The sequence below is a fragment of the Cottoperca gobio genome, chromosome 17 (genome assembly GCF_900634415.1).
Source record: "Cottoperca gobio chromosome 17, fCotGob3.1, whole genome shotgun sequence".
Taxonomy (NCBI): domain Eukaryota; kingdom Metazoa; phylum Chordata; class Actinopteri; order Perciformes; family Bovichtidae; genus Cottoperca; species Cottoperca gobio.
In genome coordinates, this window is record NC_041371.1 from 72457 (window position 1) to 94749 (window position 22293).

The 22293-nt window shown below is 39.3% G+C and overlaps 1 protein-coding gene across 1 annotated transcript in view; it reads right to left on the reverse strand.

The window, feature by feature from the left end:
- Positions 1–5401: 5401 nt before the first annotated feature.
- LOC115022926 (PEX5-related protein-like) overlaps positions 5402–22293 on the reverse strand; it is a 35978-nt gene continuing 19086 nt past the window's right edge. The window contains exons 2-4 of the mRNA XM_029454038.1: positions 13892–13978; positions 7553–7667; positions 5402–5562 (exon numbers count right to left, since the gene is read on the reverse strand). Coding sequence (XP_029309898.1) covers positions 5471–5562; positions 7553–7667; positions 13892–13978 — 294 coding nt within the window. The 3' untranslated portion in view covers positions 5402–5470. The remainder of the gene's footprint in view (positions 5563–7552; positions 7668–13891; positions 13979–22293) is intronic.

Consider the following 22293-nt stretch of genomic DNA (forward strand, 5'->3'; position numbering starts at 1 on the left):
ACAGATGTTTTTAAAATTCCAACAGTTGAAGTTAAGTCATTACCAATTGAGGTCAGGAGGAGATTAATTTTGTCTCTAATAATTATAATTTTATCGTTAAAGAAACTCATAAAGTCGTCACTACTGAGAGATATAGGAACAGAAGGCTCTGTAGAGCTGTGGCTCTCTGTCAGCCTGGCTACAGTGCTGAAAAGAAACCTGGGGTTGTTCTTATTTTCTTCTATTAAGGAAGAGTAATAAGCTGCTCTGGCATTACGGAGAGCCTTCTTATACGTTTTAAGATGATCTAACCAGACTAAACGAGATTCTTCCAATTTAGTGGAACGCCATTTACTTTCAAGATTTCTCGACTTTTGTTTTAGTTTGCGGATTTGTAAATTAAGCCATGGAGCTTTCTTTTTCTGTTTTATGATCTTCTTCTTAAGAGGAGCGACAGAGTCGAGTGTTATTCGCAGTGAGGCTGCAGCGCTATCAACAAGATGATTAATTTGGGAGGGACTAAAGTTAGCATTGGAGTCCTCTGTTATATTGATATTGAGTCCTGGTATTGAATCAAGTGCTGATGGAATCACTTCCTTAAATTTAGTCACAGCACTTTCAGATAAACATCGAGCGTAGGATATTTTGCCTACTGGCTTGTAGTCCAGTAACAGGACTTCAAAAGTTATTAAAAAATGGTCTGATAAAAGAGGATTATGTGGACACACTGATAAACTTTCAATTTCAACACCATATCCCAGAACAAGGTCCAGAGTGTGGTTTAAACAGTGAGTTGGTTCATGTACATTTTGACTGAACCCAATTGAATCTAATATTGAGATAAATGCATTATTAAGGCTGTCACTATCAACATCCACATGAATATTAAAGTCACCTACAATAATTACTTTATCTGTTTTAAGGACTAAATTTGATAAAAATGTTGAGAGTTCAGATAGAACTTCAGAATACGGACCAGGAGGGCGGTACACAGTAACAAAAAAATTGGCTTTATTGTTTTCCATGTTGGGTTTGAGAGCGTAAGAACAAGGCTTTCAAAAGAGTTATATTTTAGTTTAGGCTTAGGATTGATCAAGAGGTTTGAGTCAAATATGGCCCCAACTCCACCTCCTCGGCCAGTACCTCGAGGAATGTGAGTATTAAATATGACCAGGTGGAGATAGATTCATTAGACTGACATATTCTTCATGTCTCAGCCAGGTTTCAGTGAGACAAAATAAATCAATCTTATTATCTGATATTAATCATTTACCAATCCAGCTTTCGTTGATAAAAGATCTGATGTTTAAGAGCCCACATTTAATTTTTGATTTAGTTGCACTTTTGCAGTGGTGGTGTTTATTTTAATTAGGTTTTCATGTATAACTCCTCTTCTGTTTAACCATAGACTTGATTAGTTTCAGTGGTCGTGGGGGCAGACACAGTCACTATGGGGATTTGAGTGGGTGACTGCCCGGAAAGAAGCACGAGAAGTGTGTAAGACTACAACTCTTTGTCCTGGTCTCAACTCTGGAGTTTGTCATGGATTAGGTCCACTAATAGACGTGTGTAATATTATTGGATATGAGATCTGCCTCCAGCCAAAGTAGGATGGATGCCGTCACTCCTAATCAGACCAGGCCTTCCCCAGAAAGTCCGCCAATTGTCTACGAAGCCCACAATCATTATCTGGACACCACCGTGAGAGCCAGCGACGGAATGATGACATGCGGCTAAACATGTCATCATTCAAAGATTTGGCAGAGGACCAGAGAAACTACGGAGTCCGACATTGTTTTGGCAAATGTACACACCGACTCCACATTAACTTTAGTACACTCCGATTGACGCAATCGCGTGTCATTTACCGCCGACCGTGAATAACAATCTTACTGTATTTACGTTAGCCTTAGCCAGCAGTTTCAAATGTGCTTCTATGTCGCCCGCTCTGGCCCCCGGAATGCACGTGACTGTCGTCGCTGGTGTCTCAAAATGAACGTATCTCAAAATTGAGCTACGATAAACCAGAGTTGGCTTCTCAGCTGGTGTGTCACTGAGTGGGGGAGAATCTGTTAGAAACAGCAAGCGGTTGGTGGTGAACCGTGGGCTTCTGATAACACTTCTTTCGGACAGTCACCCAGTCTCCCCGGCTGCTCGGGTCCCGCCGGGGGACGGCTAACAGGAGATACCACTGGTCGACCCGCCACCGACTATAGGGGCTTGCTAACAGCTACACTTGCTAACCGCTGACTAGCCATGGTGCGGAGCCGCTCATCTATCCCTCTAAAACTCGCCTCCAACCCTGCGTATAAAACTACATTTAATACACGTACCATTATCACTAAAGGAGGCCGAAGCAATAGCTAAACATGAAACACACCGAGCAGGAGAGAGCAGAAGAGGGAGATGCCATCGCTAGCTGCCGAGCTGCAGCAGCTAACGTTAGCAGAGCCGAAAGGAGCGTAAAGAATTGAGGATTTAGCGAGAGTCGCTAAGAGAAGGAGGATAAGGAGAGAGTTGTAAGTGCTTAGGAAGTACAAGTATAGGTTTAGATAGATGACAGGTAATTAGCCGATGTGATCAAGAATATAACAACATTAACTGGGTCAAACTGGAGCTGCCGAAGTATGCTACCAACAACACAGAAACATTAACAACCGGAAATGACGCGCTTACCGTAACCACCTGAACATCTGGACTCACAAAACTGGGACAATAGAAGAATTGAAAGATGTTTGCCTGGTTTCTGCTGCGACATTCAGACGGTAGGCTCAGATTTGGTGTAAACAACATGAAGCCTGGATCCATCCCTCCTTGTATCACGCTTCAGCTGGTGGTGGTGGTGTAATGGTGTGGGGGATATTTTCTTGCAGAATTTGGGCCCCTTAGTACAGTTGAGACGTCGTTTAAAACGCCACAGCCTACCTGAGTATATGTGGTTGAGCATGTCCATCCCTTGATGACCACAGTGTACCTTCTGATGGATACTTCCAGCAGATAATGTCACAAAGCCTCAATCATCTCAAACTGGTTTCTTCAACATGACAATGAGTTCACTGAACTCAAATGGCCTCCAGTCACCAGATCTCAACCCATAGAGCACCTTAGGGATGTGCTGGAATGAGAGATTCGCATCATGGATCTGCAGCAACAGCGGGATGCTATCACATCAATATGGACCAACATCTCTGAGGAATGTTTCCAGTACCTTGTTGAGTCGATGCCACGAAGAATTAAGGCAGTTCTGAAGGCAAAAAGGGCCCGGTACTTGCAAGGTGTACTAATAAAGTGGCCGGTGAGTGTATGTATATATGTATATAGGGCCATAACTGGGGTGTGTGCTGTGCTTTACTGAAGTCAGTGTGTGCATTACAGCTGCAGGAGATCTGAGATCAGCTGATGTTCGACTCACTGGAGCTTCCTGTGTGTTGCTTTAGTCTGCAGTACCTGAGTCCAGTGAGATCTTCTCCGGTGTTCTGGGGCTGGCAGCCGGTGCTTCCACCTCCACCTGGATTAGCTCCGTCTCGTCAGGTCTCGCCCCGGCGTCGAGGGCTCCTGAGCTGCCCTTCCTCCTCAGAGGACTTCTCCTCTGCTCCTTGCTACTGCCACTATTACATGCCCCCGCTGCTCTGCCCCGGCTCACTGAGGTCCACCAAGTCCAGAGCTTGTGGACAGAACTGCAGGGACGACAGGACGGAGGGTAAAGTTCAGCTGAGGGGAAAATATGGATCAAGATTCTGAATTGATTCATAACTTCCAAAGTTTGATTATTCCACAAGCAGCTGGATTTTGCTCCTGAGGACAGTAAGTCAAAGTTGTGTCAAGCATTAAATACATGTTAGTTTGTGCACAATTTTATTTTTGGTAAGCCTAACGCTGCCAATTGTATTTATGTACCAGGCAGCATTTCTATTTTTATACAACTTGAACTTGTTTTTCTTCAAGTCACTGAGAAATTGAGAAAAACCTTTTAGTACAAAGTGTTTATTTGTGCAGGTTTATCATGAATAAATGTTCCTTTTGTCTCAGCTTTGCTCTGCTTTCATGTATCATTACTCACGGCGCCTTTCTTAGTGCACAAAGTTCCAACTTAACATGTACAACCATCTGATGAAACTCTGCTGATGGAGGTAATACATGTGTACGGCTTGAATAAGATATATAATGGACATAAACCTGCAGTCAGAAGTGAAAGTGAGCTTTAATCAATAAATCTCTAAATTACATGTTGACTTTAAGTAAACAATAATGTTTCTATGCTTTCCTCACGGTGACCTTTACACGTCATCTTCAAACTCTGAAACACGATCACAGTTTGAACCGGACGGATGACTTCAGTGAACAGAGTCTGTTTGAGATAATGAATGTGAAGAGGACGGAGCAGGTCACAGGTGCTCATTAATGGGGGGGGGGGGGGGGGGTACCTGCTGAGTCGGAGGTGACAGATGGGGCACAGCGCAGGAAGCAGGACAGCCAAGGACACAAAGTTAGACGAGGACAGGAAGAGACAGATTTGGGGAGAAAACAGAAGAAGAAGAGAAGGACGGAGGAAGAATAAAAAAGTTCAGACAGAGAAAAGACACAAAGACATAGAAGAAGAAGGAGGAGTTCTTTATTATAGCTATAACATCATATCTGATGTTATGTTATGATGTTATTATTGTGCATTATGTCTGTAAGAGAGATGATAATAAAACATTGTATTACAGAATCTAAATGCTGCCTGGACCTAAAAACACAATCCAATAAAATGACAATAAAATAAGAGCAAAATAAAAAGGTAAAAATAAGTAAGTATAAGTATTCGATAAGATGCTAAAATAATAAAACAATAGAAATGATTATTAACATACACAGCACTGGAGTATATAAACAGCAGGAACGTTACACGTGCGTTTACACGTTTATTACATTATTCATAATCAACAATTAGCAAGTCGACAGCTTTGTGATCTTGTAGTCTTGTAGTCTTTAAGAACCAGATGTTGTAAGTTAAAGACATTTAAACAGCAAAACTCCCCCGGTGCTGCGAGCTCACTGAGCTAACGACTAACTAACTGAGCTAACGGCTAACTAACTGGCAGCAGCTAGCGGTTAGCTGCTTTAGCAGCAAGTAAAGCTTTCCGTACATCAGGAAACGTAAATCATGGAGAGTCGTTGCAGAGCAGCCGGAGGAGCAGAAAACATTTTTCTACATAAAATATGATCTAGTTTCACCGGAATCATCTTAGTGCCGTTAACCTCACGCACTTCTCCGGGAGGTGAAGTTAACAAACTGTCAGAGACAACATCTCCCATTTATGATGTTTTATTTGACTGTTGCCTCTTGTCTGTCTGTGACTTTGTATGGTGCTGTTACCATCTGATCAGGTCTCTCTTGAGAATGAGACCCTGTGTCTCAATGACATTTTACCTGTATAAATAAAGTTTGAAAGCTCTGAGGCGAGAAGAAGTTTGTTTACTAGCGCAGGAATCGACTCGTGGCTCTGCTTCAACAGTGCGAGAGTCTGACTGACATCTCGGACGGCCGGTCTGGAGCAGCTGATCGGGCCATGATCGGTCCTGACTGTAGAACGAGTCGTGCTGCTCATCAATCGGGTCAGAAATGAACCCCCAGTAAAAGGGGACACACAGGAGGATTTCAGATGACACTTATACAGGACTGTCTCAGAAAATTAGAATATTGTGATAAAGTTCTTTATTTTCTGTAATGCAATTAAAAAAACAAAAATGTCATGCATTCTGGATTCATTACAAATCAACTGAAATATTGCAAGCCTTTTATTATTTTAATATTGCTGATTATGGCTTACAGCTTAAGAAAACTCAAAAATCCTATCTCAAAAAATTAGAATAGTTCCTCAGACCAAGTAAAAAAAAAGATTTATAACAGCAAAACAAAATCAAACATTTGAAAATGTCCATTAATGCACTCAGTACTTGGTTGGGAATCCTTTTGCACGGATTACTGCATCAATGCGGCGTGGCATGGAGGCAATCAGCCTGTGGCATTGCTGAGGTGTTATGGATGCCCAGGATGCTTCAATAGCGGCCTTTAGCTCATTAGCATTGTTGGGTTCTAGTGTCTTTCAGCTTCTTCTTCACAATACCCCACATATTCTCTATGGGGTTCAGGTCAGGGGAATTGGCAGGCCAATCGAGGACAGTAATGCCATGGTCAGTACACCAGTTACTGGTGGTTTTGGCACTGTGGGCAGGTGCCAGATCATGCTGGAAAATGAATTCCTCATCTCCATAGAGCTTTTCAGCAGACGGAAGCATGTAGTGCTCTAAAATCTCTTGGTACACAGCTGCATTTACTCTGGGCTTGATGAAACACAGTGGACCAACACCAGCAGCAGCTGACATGGCTCCCCAAACCATCGCTGACTGTGGGAACTTCACACTGGATTTCAAGCAACTTGGATTTTGTTCCTCTCCAGCCTTTCTCCAGACTCTGGCGCCTTGACTTCCAAATGAAATACAAAACTTGCTTTCGTCTGAAAAGAGGACTTTGGACCACTCTGCAACTGTCCAGTGCTTCTTTTCCATAGCCCAAGTCAGACGCTTCTTCCGTTGTCTTGAGTTCAGAAGTGGCTTGACCATGGGAATACGGCTATTGTAGCCCATTTCCCGGACACGTCTGTGAACAGTGGCTTTTGATACCTGGACTCCAGCTTCAGTCCACTGTCTTTGAAGCTCCCCCAAATTCTGGAAGCGACTCTTCTTCACAATGCTGTTAAGGCTGCGGTCATCTCTCTTGATTGTGCAGCGTTTCCTGCCACATTTCCCCCTTCCAACAGACCTTTTGTGGATGTGCTTTGAAACTGCACTCTGTGAACAGCTTGCTCTTTGAGACATTTCTTTTTGTGTCTTACCCTCCTGATGGAGGGTGTCAATGATGGTCCTCTGGACAGCAGTCAGATCAGCAGTCTTCCCCATACTTGTGATTTAGTTTACTGAACCAAGCTGAGTGTTTTTCAAGGCTCAGGAAACCCTTGCAGGTGTTTCGAGTTAATTAGACGATTCAAGTGATTCGTTGAACACCCTACTAGTATACTTTTTCATGATATTCTAATATTTAGAGATAGGATATTTGAGTTTTCTTAAGCTGTATGCCATAATCAGCAATATTAAAATAATAAAAGGCTTGCAATATTTCAGTTGATTTGTAATGAATCCAGAATGTATGACATTTTTGTTTTTTTAATTGCATTACAGAAAATAAAGAACTTTATCACAATATTCTAATTTTCTGAGACAGTCCTGTATACGGTTAGATATTGAATAACATACTCGGGGCAGTGATAATTAGTGATGATTCAAATCTTAAAATCAATTCCCAAACGCACAGTGTACTGAAGCTACAGTTGGATATTGATATTGATTATTTTTGCTCCAATTAGAATTAGAATTATTCTGGCAGCGGCGCTTTGAGTACCAAGATGTCTGCAGCTGGTGGTGATTCTGATACTTCCAAAACAGCGAGCTGAGCATGTTGAAGGGATAAAGAGGAGCCCTGCTGAGCTGTGGAGGACGGGGGAGACAGAGGTGATAAGGAGGGGGACTCTACCTGCTGTGTTGGAGGTGAGGGGGCGGGAGGACGGGGCGTCGCTCCGGATCTCCGACAGGAAGTCATCAATGGAGGGACTCAGCAACGGTCGACTCTCCTGCTGCTCCCGAACCAGCTGGAGACCAGAAACACCAGAGAGACACTTTACTGTCCTCTACTGCTTTTCTTTACTGTACTCAACTGTGTTTCTTTACTGTCCTCTACTGCGTTTCTTTACTGTACTCTACTGTGTTTCTTTACTGTACTCTACTGTGTTTCTTTAATGTACTCTACTGTGTTTCTTTAATGTACTCGACTGTGTTTCTTTAATGTACTCTACTGTGTTTCTTTACTGTCCTCTACTGCTTTTCTTTACTGTACTCTACTGTGTTTCTTTACTGTACTCTACTGTGTTTCTTTACTGTACTCTACTGTGTTTCTTTACTGTCCTCTACTGCTTTTCTTTACTGTCCTCTACTGTGTTTCTTTAATGTACTCGACTGTGTTCTTTACTGTCCTCTACTGCTTTTCTTTACTGTACTCTACTGTGTTTCTTTACTGTACTCTACTGTGTTTCTCTACTGTGTTTCTTTACTGTACTCTACTGTGTTTCTTTACTGTACTCTACTATTGTTTCTTTACTGTACTCTACTGTGTTTCTTTACTTTACTCTACTGTGTTTCTTTACTTTACTCTACTGTGTTTCTTTACTGTACTCTACTATTGTTTCTTTACTGTACTCTACTGTGTTTCTTTACTTTACTCTACTGTGTTTCTTTACTGTACTCAACTGTGTTTCTTTACTGTACTCTACTGTGTTTCTTTACTATACTCTACTGTGTTTCTTTACTGTCCTCTACTGCGTTTCTTTACAGTCCTTTATTGCGTTTCTTTACTGTACTCTACTGCGTTTCTTTATTGTACTCTACTGTGTTTCTTTACTGTCCTCTACTGTGTTTCTTTACTGTACTCTACTGTGTTTCTTTACTATACTCTACTGTGTTTCTTTACTGTCCTCTGTGTTTCTTTACTGTACTCTACTGTGTTTCTTTACTATACTCTACTGTGTTTCTTTACTATACTCTACTTTGTTTCTTTACTGTACTCTACTGCCTTTCTTTACTATACTCTATGGTGTTTCTTTACTGTACTCTACTGTGTTTCTTTACTGTACTCTACTGTGTTTCTTTACTATACTCTACTGTGTTTCTTTACTGTACTCTACTGTGTTTCTTTACTATACTCTACTGTGTTTCTTTACTATACTCTACTGTATTTCTTTACTGTACTCTACTGTGTTTCTTTACTATACTCTACTGTGTTTCTTTACTGTCCTCTACTGTGTTTCTTTACTGTACTCTACTGTGTTTCTTTACTGTACTCTACTGTGTTTCTTTACTATACTCTACTGTGTTTCTTTACTGTCCTCTGTGTTTCTTTACTGTCCTCTACTGTGTTTCTTTACTGTACTCTACTTTGTTTCTTTACTGTCCTCTACTGTGTTTCTTTACTGTACTCTACTGTGTTTCTTTACTATCCTCTGTGTTTCTTTACTGTCCTCTACTGTGTTTATTTACTGTCCTCTGTGTTTCTTTACTATACTCTACTGTGTTTCTTTACTGTCCTCTGTGTTTCTTTACTGTCCTCTACTGTGTTTCTTTACTGTCCTCTACTGTGTTTCTTTACTATACTCTACTTTGTTTCTTTACTGTACTCTACTGCGTTTCTTTACTATACTATACTGTGTTTCTTTACTATCCTCTACTGTGTTTCTTTACTGTACTCTAGGGTGTTTCTTTACTGTCCTCTACTGTGTTTCTTTACTGTCCTCTACTGTGTTTCTTTACTGTACTCTACTGTGTTTCTTTACTGTCCTCTACTGTGTTTCTTTACTATACTCTACTGTGTTTCTTTACTGTCCTCTACTGTGTTTCTTTACTGTCCTCTACTGTGTTTCTTTACTGTACTCTACTGTGTTTCTTTACTGTCCTCTGTGTTTCTTTACTGTCCTCTGTGTTTCTTTACTGTCCTCTACTGTGTTTCTTTACTGTCCTCTGTGTTTCTTTACTGTACTCTACTGTGTTTCTTTACTGTCCTCTGTGTTTCTTTACTGTCCTCTATTGTGTTTATTTACTGTCCTCTGTGTTTCTTTACTATACTCTACTGTGTTTCTTTACTGTCCTCTGTGTTTCTTTACTGTCCTCTACTGTGTTTCTTTACTGTCCTCTACTGTGTTTCTTTACTGTCCTCTACTGTGTTTCTTTACTGTCCTCTGTGTTTCTTTACTGTCCTCTGTGTTTCTTTACTGTCCTCTACTGTGTTTCTTTACTGTCCTCTGTGTTTCTTTACTGTCCTCTCCTGTGTTTCTTTACTGTCCTCTACTGTGTTTCTTTACTGTCCTCTCCTGTGTTTCTTTACTGTCCTCTACTGTGTTTCTTTACTGTCCTCTACTGTGTTTCTTTACTGTCCTCTCCTGTGTTTCTTTACTGTCCTCTACTGTGTTTCTTTACTGTACTCTACTGTGTTTCTTTACTGTACTCTACTGTGTTTCTTTACTATACTCTACTGTGTTTCTTTACTGTCCTCTACTGTGTTTCTTTACTGTCCTCTACTGTGTTTCTTTACTGTCCTCTTCTGTGTTTCTTTACTATACTCTATTTCATTTCTTTACTGTCCTCTACTGCGTTTCTTTACTGTACTCTACTGCGTTTCTTTACTGTACTCTACTGTGTTTCTTTACTATACTCTACTGTGTTTCTTTACTGTCCTCTTCTGTGTTTCTTTACTGTCCTCTACTGTGTTTCTTTACTGTCCTCTACTGTGTTTCTTTACTGTCCTCTTCTGTGTTTCTTTACTATACTCTACTTCATTTCTTTACTGTCCTCTACTGCGTTTCTTTACTGTACTCTACTGTGTTTCTTTACTGTACTCTACTGTGTTTCTTTACTGTACTCTACTCTGTTTCTTTACCATACTCTACTGTGTTTCTTTACTGTACTCTACTGTGTTTCTTTACTATACTCTACTGTGTTTCTTTACTATACTCTACTGTGTTTCTTTACTGTACTCTACTGCGTTTCTTTACTGTACTCTACTGTGTTCTTTACTGTACTCTACTGTGTTTCTTTACTATACTCTACTGTGTTTCTTTATTATACTCTACTTTGTTTCTTTACTGTACTCTACTGCGTTTCTTTACTGTACTCTACTGTGTTCTTTACTGTACTCTACTGTGTTTCTTTACTATACTCTACTGTGTTTCTTTCTTATACTCTACGGTGTTTCTTTACTGTACTCTACTGCGTTTCTTTACTGTCCTCTACTGTGTTTCTTTACTGTCCTCTACTGTGTTTCTTTACTGTACTCTACTGTGTTTCTTTACTATACTATACTGTGTTTCTTTACTGTACTCTACTGCGTTTCTTTACTATACTCTACTTTGTTTCTTTACTGTACTTTACTGCGTTTCTTTACTATACTCTACTTTGTTTCTTTACTGTACTCTACTGCGTTTCTTTACTGTCCTCTACTGTGTTTCTTTACTGTCCTCTACTGTGTTTCTTTACTGTCCTCTTCTGTGTTTCTTTACTATACTCTACTTCATTTCTTTACTGTCCTCTACTGCGTTTCTTTACTGTACTCAACTGTGTTTCTTTACTGTACTCTACTGCGTTTCTTTACTGTACTCTACTGTGTTTATTTACTGTCCTCTACTGTGTTTCTTTACTATACTCTACTGTGTTTCTTTACTGTACTCTACTGTGTTTCTTTACTGTACTCTACTGTGTTTCTTTACTGTACTCTACTTCATTTCTTTACTGTCCTCTACTGTGTTTCTTTACTGTGTTACTCGACTACACATTGTTGTAAAACAGTAAATCATAGAATACTTGTTAGTAATACAAATTAAGCCCGCAGTGGAACATGCACTCGTCACATTACACAACAAAGATAATGTTTCTAAATGAGTCACAAAAATGGTGAAAGCTTGAAGAGTCATTCTGTGTTTGTGTGAAGCCTGGAGAACAGCAGAGGACTCACATTACATTCTACATTTTACATTCATGAACACAGCTGCTGTGTATTTCACCGTTACAATCTCCTTAAAACGTTTAATTCATCAGAGCTGCTGCTGACAAAAACAAGGAGCTCTGTCGCAGCCACACAACATGTACGACCTCATGCTCCATCTGTCACTCATGTTCCTCACATGTATTCAACGTTATTCAAACATGACAGCACATGTTCACGAAGCGCTGCATGCAGGAAGTGATGTCACTGCTCTATTTTAATGATAGAATGAAGAAAGAGACGTTTGTCAGGCTTCATCATGGACAGATTAAAAAACGTATTTGACCGCAAAAAGGTCTTATGCCTGCTCTAATAAAGGTTCAGTGTGTAAGATACGGCAGAATTTAAAGTTAAAACATTAAAACATGAACTAACATCAACAGTGTGAAGAGGGAACAGTGTTGATGTTAAACACGTCTGTGTTGCAGAGATATCTTCTGGAGTTAGCATGCTAACAGCTAGCTGCGCTGCGTCCAGGCCATAATACCACGTGTTCCTCTAGAGGTGATAGTGAGTCAGTGCAGTCTGCTCAGTACAGAGAGAAGAAGAACAGCTGCTGACTGGAGATGTTACAGTCGAGATCTCTGCACGTGGCAGAAACGAGGTTCATCAAACTTTCTGTTCACAGATGATCTCTCTGCTCGGATACATGCCGGCCGTATCCGCTGCACGCTCCCCTCCCAGGAAGCAGCACTATATCGGTGCGGAAACAAAAACACAAGTCGTTCCCTCGTCTCTGCCGCCACAAGCCAACATACAAACTATGAAGACGTAACGGTCCACGGAGTGTTCAGCCCCCAGTGCCACAGGAAACACATATCTGAGCTCCACGTGAAGATTATAAAATAGCAGAAATATTTAGTCCGGCTCTCAGAGCTTCAGCTGATCTAATGAACTGACTGACAGGCTTCCACAGGAGTGAGCAGGTGGCTCGGAATTAAACATTGAGAGAGAGAGCGCTGCAGTGTAATCCTTCATCAGTGTACGTCCACAAAAGTGTGTGTGCACTGACGGCTCAGACTGTCATTAGAAGCTCTGACAGCATCATGGAGCTGCAGAGAAATAAAACCTGTTTCACCTTGATGCCCTTTTAAACATATTGAGGCCTCATTTAGATGATAGAACAGCTACAATGTTAGCTTAGCCCTGATCAACCAAACTCCATTCAGAAAACAAGCATTTTAAGAGTTGTTTGCTTGTCGTCTTGCAGACCTGACAAACATGATTTTTTACAAACCATCATGAATTATTTCTGTTTCTTTTTAATGCGTTCACTGCTACGGGAATAAACAAATGATCACGTGGTCAAACTTGTGTGAGTTGCGAAAAGGCATTCTGGGAAACATAGGACAACGTGAAACCTGTAATTCAGTGTTTCAATCTGAGGCCTGATTTAATCTGATCACAGATCTGTGTGTGTCTGGCCTCCTAATCCTAATTCACATGGCCGTGTACATCCACATGTCAACTGGAATATGCTTGTTTTTAATCCTGTGAAAGAGCACGACAGCACGACTGTCCACTAAAAGACTCAGATCTGACGTCATGCTTCATACTGCTCACTTCCACAGACTTCAGATGGGAGGTCCGATACAACCGAAGGACAGAAAGAAAAGTAGATTATTTAAGAAGTACAAGAAACAGAATATTAAACACGAGCAGATTAATTACAACATGCACCGTGGTCCTTATAGACACGCCCAGGAAGTGTGTCAACCACTTCCTGTTAGCATGTTAGCACCTCTCATAATAATTGGAGATAAATGATGAAACGTGTTTTATTCAGATATTATTTCATTGTTTAACTGGATGTTTTGTAATGTATTTTATGGATGCATTAATTGATGATTAATTACATTAGCTAGTTTAGTCTTTAGTTTCATGTTAAACTTTATTTAATTTTCTACTGTTCTATTTGCCACGTACATGTTAAATGTGCCGCTCACACCTCATGTTGTAATGCCGCCATCATTGTAGTTTTTTAAAGATTAAAATTCATAGAAAATAATATTATAAGAAGCACAATGTTTTACTACTTTGAATAATTCTTACGTCGGGTTTTAAAGTCACTTTGGTCTACAGATTTCAAAATAAAAGTCCGGGTAGATAGATCGACTGTAGATAAATAAATAAAACAGTTTGACCACAGCTGCGTGGATTATTTCTATTTATCACTTAATAATGAAACTGAACATGAAGCTGCAGGTTTCAGGTTCAAGCAAACAAGCAAGAATAAAAAATACAGAAATAAAAAGAACAAAAATTAATCTCTGAGGTCGTCATGCCAACCTTGGTTGTCACCGTGAGGAGGGGGTTTCCTTCTGAGGGCGCAGGAAGCTCCTTCAGCAACATGGCAACGACCCTTTCCCCTTTCCCCTACAACAGGCAGATCGGCAGGTTGATCACTCACACGCTAACCACATCCAGAGACACACCGCCACGTGGAAGCATAATGTTCACATATATAATAAATTCATCTGCCTTCTGAGCAGAGTTCAGATGTTAGTTGTTGCATTTCAAATAGCAAAAATAAAATGTGTAAGTCTGAACACGGCAGACACCCCAACTGTACTATATATATACACACATGTAACATATCAAAGTCTAACTATCAAATGTGTAAATGTTTTTTACATTAGGAGGTACCTTCTAACCCTAAGAACTCACTTTCTGCTTTATTACAAGGCTCCATCTTGCAAAACATGAAAAGAAGAAATGAACACAAGCAGTTTCGATATAATTAGTTTTAAAACAAAGTGTTAGAACATATTGTCTACATGTAGGAGGAAATATAATGTAATGATTTCTACTACATTTTCACAACATTTATTCTTAGTTTTAGGACAAATCAAAAAATGTCTTATTCAAAACATTATTCCAGGTAAAGTATAATAATAATAATAATAATAATAATAATAATACAAATAATATTATGATAAATGTAGGAATTGTATTGATGGTCTGGTGAAGGACAGCAGTACAAATGCAAAGCAAGTTCAGTCTTTTTTAAATAGTTTTAGATATTGCAGAGTTTATTTTCATTGTTAGCTATCAGGCTAGCCATCTAACGCTAACTTCCTAATTTGTTTTAGACAAATAATTGAGGACTGCTTTAAATGAATAAATTTAACAATATGATAATTATTATTTTCAACAATGTCTTGTTCTGGATTACTCATGGACAGTGTTTCTGTGTAATCACTTAGTTTAACAGACAGGTCGAGTTCCAAAACAATTATGAACCACAGCCGCACGTCTGTTTATTCACATACAAGCTGAAACCTACGTTTCAGCTTGTACTTTACTATCACCTAACAACTTCACTGATAATTACAGTTAAGTGAAGCTCCACCACACAGCTGCACCTGTAATATTGAGGAAGTGGATCAGAATTCATTTTGAAAGAGCAACGTCCGATGGTGTGACGTGTTATCAGTCCGTCACACTACAGGTCGAAACATCATCTTCAAACACCTGGATTTATTCAAGTTTCTCACCAAAAACTCAATTTTACAAGACTACATTTGAACACATCATAACGTTATCATTTACCAGCACTCATTTTTACTGAAAAAAGCTTGAACGCATCACAATGCAACTCAATGGAGCCTCTCTCCATCAACGTTATATCTATATGTATAACTATATATCAAGTTATAGTTACCACATACATGCATACAAAAATCTGTTTTGTCCGAAAGGCGTCTCTGGGAAGATCTTTGCTCGGCCCGAACAAATTTTTCATTGTCCCAGGATGAGTTAGACCAATATGTTATCACAATATGTTTCCTTTATTTTGATCGATGTTGATAATTATCATTCTAAAAATTGAATAAAATCAATCAGGACTGCAGCTATCGATTGTTTTAGTAATCAAGTTTTCTACCGATTATTCCCTCGATTAATCAAGTAAACAGATAAGAAATACTTCTACTTTAGTAAGGAACAATAGTAAACATACAAAAGACAAAATAAGACTGAATAACTATTGCAAACAATATTATAATCCGTCTAAACTAAACCAATTTAGTGTGTTTACATGCTACATTTCAATTTGGGTTAATTTTAAATGACTATACAATTACTTGCCTTATTATTAAATTTTTACGTTAATAAATTGATGTTGCTTCATGTTTTGAGTTGTAATATCAACATTTCCAAGCAAATATTCATATTTGCGATTAATACCGAAAAATTAATTAATCTAAATTAATCTCATGTATCAATATTTGCTGTGAGAAGCATTTCAAAATATTCAAATGTATTTAGAAGATGAATCAATGAGTAGCATTATAAACTGTCAACATGTCTTTTATTTAATACTCTTTCTCAAATATCTTGTCTGTCACATTTATCTCAGACAACACAGACCAACAGTTTGACATAAAGTGTAATTTAAAATCTGTCATCACATCTTTCAGTGCACAATAAACATTATGTTTACCGTTGTTAATGTGTCTCAGGTAGACTGATGTTAATGTGTCTCAGGTAGACGATGTTAACGTGTCTCAGGTAGACCGATGTTAATGTGTCTCAGGTAGACAGATGTTAATTTGTCTCAGGTAGACGATGTTAATGTGTCTCAGGTAGACCGGTGTTAATGTCTCAGGTAGACAGATGTTAACGTGTCTCAGGTAGACCGGTGTTAATGTGTCTCAGGTAGACCGGTGTTAACGTGTCTCAGGTAGACGATGTTAACGTGTCTCAGGTAGACCGGTGTTAACGTGTCTCAGGTAGACGATGTTAATGTGTCTCAGGTAGACCGATGTTAACGGGTCTCAGGTAGACCGACGTTAATGTGTCTAAGGTAGACCGATGTTAACGTGTCTCAGGTAGACGATGTTAACGTGTCTCAGGTAGACCGGTGTTAATGTATCTCAGGTAGACGATGTTAATGTGTTTCAGGTAGACGATGTTAATGTGTCTCAGGTAGACCGATGTTAATGTGTCTCAGGTAGACCGATGTTAATGTGTCTCAGGTAGACCGGTGTTAACGTGTCTCAGGTAGACGATGTTAACGTGTCTCAGGTAGACCGGTGTTAACGTGTCTCAGGTAGACGATGTTAATGTGTCTCAGGTAGACCGATGTTAACGGGTCTCAGGTAGACCGACGTTAATGTGTCTAAGGTAGACCGATGTTAACGTGTCTCAGGTAGACGATGTTAACGTGTCTCAGGTAGACCGGTGTTAATGTGTCTCAGGTAGACGATGTTAATGTGTTTCAGGTAGACGATGTTAATGTGTCTCAGGTAGACCGACGTTAATGTGTCTCTGGTAGAACGACTCATTCTGCGTCTGAACGCCTGATCGAGAGATGACGAGACTGGTCGCTCACTTTAGCATCAGCGGCGGTGCTAGCTAGCTCCGAGCTAGCTGCTAAGTGCTTTGCGTTGAGGTGATATTTCAGGCTTGAAGTTCTCCGATGGTTTGAACATTCTTTGCTGGAGGAATCTCACAGAGCGGAGCATCAACAGTTACATCCGGGAGTTTATTAATGTGAACTTTCCATTCACTGGGCCAAGTAACATCTGCTGTGGCCGCGCCGCGTCGGTGACGTAAAGAGTCAAGGGGGGGGGGGGGGGGGCATCTAAGAGCAAAATTAATCTACGTTAATGTTTTTGTTGCATTATTTTTTCTGTGATTAATTAATCAAAATTAACACGTTAATTCAACAGCCCTAATATATATATATATATATATATATATATATATATATATATAATATACATATATATATAATATACATATATATATATATATATATAATATACATATATATAATATATATATATATATATATTATATTATTATATATATATATTATATTATATTATATATATATATATATATATATATAATATACATATATGTAATATAATATATATATATATATTATATAATACATAAGTACTCTCTAAATCAGGAGCTCTTTCGATGATGCCATATGGCTCGCAGACAATTTTGAGCTGTGTTTCGCAAAGGGCGGGACTTCACTCCCGACACAAACACCCATGCGCACACACCTACAGTCAGAGACAGAGAGGAGGAAAAGAGAAAAAAATATCCACGAACAGTTACTGTGCACAAAACACCGTCTGTGTGCACTTTATCTCTTCTGTATTTCTGGGTTTTCTACAGTGTTTCTACCGTGTTTCTACAGTGTTTCTACCGTGTTTCTACCGTGTTCCTACAGTGTTCCTACCGTGTTTCTACCGTGTTTCTACCGTGTTTCTACAGTATTTTTACAATATTTTTACAGTGTTTCTACAGTGTTTCTACAGTGTTTCTACTGTGTTTCTACAGTGTTTCTACCGTGTTTCTACCGTGTTTTTACCGTGTTTCTACAGTGTTTATACAGTGTTTCTACCGTGTTTCTACCGTGTTTTTACCGTGTTTCTACAGTGTTTTTACCGTGTTTCTACCGTGTTTCTACCGTGTTTCGACCGTGTTTTTACCGTGTTTCTACAGTGTTTCTACAGTGTTTTTACCGTGTTTCTACAGTGTTTGTACAATGTTTTTACAGTGTTTCTACCGTGTTTCTACAGTGTTTTTACCATGTTTCTACCGTGTTTCTACAGTGTTTTTTCCGTGTTTCTACCGTGTTCCTACAGTGTTTTTACCATGTTTCTACCGTGTTTCTACAGTGTTTCTACAGTGTTTTTACCGTGTTTCTACCGTGTTTCTACCGTGTTTTTACCGTGTTTCTACCGTGTTTCTACAGTGTTTCTACAGTGTTTCTACCGTGTTTCTACAATGTTTCGACAGTGTTTCTACCGTGTTTCTACAGTGTTTCTACAGTGTTTTTACCGTGTTTCTACAATGTTTCGACAGTGTTTTTACCGTGTTTCGACCGTGTTTCTACAGTGTTTTTACCGTGTTTCTACAGTGTTTCTACCGTGTTTCCAAAGTGTTTCTACAGTGTTTCTACCGTGTTCCTACCGTGTTTCTACCGTGTTTCCAAAGTGTTTCTACCGTGTTTCTACCGTGTTTCTACAGTGTTTTTACCGTGTTTCTACAGTGTTTTTACCGTGTTTCTACAGTGTTTCTACAGTGTTTTTACCGTGTTTCTACCGTGTTTTTACCGTGTTTCTACTGTGTTTCTACAGTGTTTCTACAGTGTTTTTACAGTGTTTCTACAGTGTTTTTACCGTGTTTCTACAGTGTTTTTACCGTGTTTCTACCGTGTTTCTACCGTGTTTCTACAGTGTTTCTACAGTGTTTTTACAGTGTTTCTACCGTGTTTTTACCGTGTTTCTACAGTGTTTCTACAGTGTTTTTACCGTGTTTTTACCGTGTTTCTACCGTGCAACAAACCATTAATAGAAATAATCTGATGTATTTTCAGGGAAGCAGGAACTTTATTGCTTGTATTTGATGGTCACAGCTGTTTGAAGGAAACTGTCTAATGTTCTCCCTTTCTCAGTTTCCTCACTGTCACAGCCCGGCTGTGTGTGTGTGTGTGTGTGTGTCTGTGTGTGTGTGTGTGTGTGTGTGTGTTCTAAAAATAACCTGCTGTTGTGCTGAGTAAACAGTCCTCCAGAGTCCCAGTAGAGCCAACCTCACTGCTGCAGCAAACACCGTCAATATCCTCAAAGAAACTCTAACATACACTGTAATAATGCTGCCAATGCTGCAAATATTGCTGATAATACTGCAAATACTGCTGATAATATGGGAAATACTGCTGATAATACTGCTACTAATACTGCTACTAATAATGCAAATACTGCTGATAATACGGCAAATACTGCTACTAATAATGCAAATACTGCTGATAATACTGCAAATACTGCTACTAATACTGCAAATACTGCTGATAATACGGCAAATACTGCTGATAATACTGCAAATACTGCTACTAATACTGCAAATACTGCTGATAATACTGCAAATACTGCTGATAATATGGGAAATACTGCTGATAATACTGCTACTAATACTGCAAATACTGCTACTAATTCTGCAAATACTGCTGATAATACTGCAAATACTGCTACTAATACTGCAAATACTGCTGATAATACGGCAAATACTGCTGATAATACTGCAAATATTGCTACTAATACTGCAAATACTGCTGGTAATACGGCAAATACTGCTACTAATACTGCAAATACTGCTACTAATACTGCAAATACTGCTGATAATACGGCAAATACTGCTGATAATACTGCAAATACTGCTACTAATACTGCAAATACTGCTGATAATACGGCAAATACTGCTGATAATACTGCAAATACTGCTACTAATACTGCAAATACTGCTGATAATACGGCAAATACTGCTGATAATACTGCAAATACTGCTGATAATACGGCAAATACTGCTGATAATACGGCAAATACTGCTACTAATACTGCAAATACTGCTGATAATACTGCAAATACTGCTGATAATATGGGAAATACTGCTGATAATACTGCAAATACTGCTACTAATACTGCAAATACTGCTGATAATACGGCAAATACTGCTGATAATACTGCAAATACTGCTACTAATACTGCAAATACTGCTGATAATACGGCAAATACTGCTGATAATACTGCAAATACTGCTGATAATACGGGAAATACTGCTGATAATACTGCAAATACTGCTGATAATACTGCAAATACTGCTACTAATACTGCAAATACTGCTGATAATACTGCAAATACTGCTGATAATACGGCAAATACTGCTGATAATACTGCAAATACTGCTGATAATACGGCAAATACTGCTGATAATACGGCAAATACTGCTACTAATACTGCAAATACTGCTGATAATACGGCAAATACTGCTGATAATACTGCAAATACTGCTACTAATACTGCAAATACTGCTGATAATACGGCAAATACTGCTGATAATACTGCAAATACTGCTACTAATACTGCAAATACTGCTGATAATACGGCAAATACTGCTGATAATACTGCAAATACTGCTGATAATACGGGAAATACTGCTGATAATACTGCAAATACTGCAACTAATTCTGCAAATACTGCTGATAATACTGCAAATACTGCTACTAATACTGCAAATACTGCTGATAATACTGCAAATACTGCTGATAATACGGCAAATACTGCTGATAATACTGCAAATACTGCTGATAATACGGCAAATACTGCTGATAATACGGCAAATACTGCTGCTAATACTGCTACTAATACTGCAAATACTGCTGATAATACTGCAAATACTGCTGCTAATACTGCAAATGCTGCTGCTAATACTGAGAAGCTAACGTTCAGCTATAAAGGAACTACAGCAGGTCACATGACGTCATGCCACCACCACTAAGCTAACGGAGGCTAATGTTAGCGTGAAGATGTTTAGTCTCATTTAGACGCTTGTTAGTAACTGATGTTTTAAGACACGTAGAAGCTGCAGAGACTCACGAGTCGGGGATTTACTGACGAGATTAATATCGGAGAATAAAACGTTAAAATCTCTTAAACTTGTGTTACAGACATTATTTCAGGCTTCTAACCAAAAACAAATAAATAAATTAAAAACATCGACTTCAAGACGAGGAACCAGGAAGTGCTAAAATGCTGACTCAGTCCTGCTGCCCTCTATGTGCTCATTATTCTCCTTTATCTTGTTCAGTGTGACCTGCAGCCTCCTCTCCTGTGTATTACACGTGAGATATTACCTTCAGAAGTCTTTAGATAGAAACTTTTCAATTTGTCCAACCATTCCTGCCATTCATCACTTTATTTAGACACGTATTGATGTTAAAACAAAGACTACAAGTGTAACTTCACAGTTAAACGTGTGATGAGCTGATGGTTCAGGTTTGGTCAGTAACTGAACATATAAATGAAGGTGTGGTGAGACTGTGCCAAGGGCAGCAGCAGCAGCCTGGTCGGCTGACGGATGAATATTTTAGATATTTATATCCTCCAATCCTCCGGCAGCTCCACTGCTAATTAATCTTGTATGAGTGTTTCCCCCTGTGGCTCTTTGTGCCTCAGTGCTCCTCGCTGTAAGTACAGTACAGGACGACTACAGGAGCCTGCAGAGGAACAAACACGAACTACAGTCTGAGCTCCGTGGAGCACAAATAATCTACGGTCATTTCGTTATCTGCAGATTATTCTCCAGATTAAGTGTTTGGTCTATAAAATGTCAGAAAATAGTGAGAAATGTCTCAGTGTCTCAAAGTCCAAGGTTTGTCTTTAAATGTCTTGTTTTGTCGCTTTAATATAAAACAGAAAAGCAGAAAATCTCCATTTTTGAGGCGATATAGCATCTTGTGGCATCTCAGTAAATAAATAGTCTACATTAGGGGTGCCGCCACTTCTTTGACTTGTGAACTACTTTTAAAATGACCAGGTCACTGTAATCTACATGTATTAAAAAATGCTGGTGTTGTCCGTGCAACGGCTCGGGAGTGAAGCCCCGCCCTTCGCAAAATAGAGCAGAGGAGAGAATGTGAATGTGCAAAGCAAGAAAAAAATCAAAAGAGGGAGCGCGGGGTTCCGTTGGGGGGGGGGAGAAAACACTGATATACGGCGATCTACACTACACTCAACCTCTTGGGCACCCCTGGTCTATATGAACTAACCGTTGGGTAAAGCATTTGTGAATTAAATACGTTTTTGTCAAAATCACATTACCTACAGTGAACTCACTACAGGGACAGACAGTGAACTAACTACAGGGACAGACAGTGAACTAACTACAGG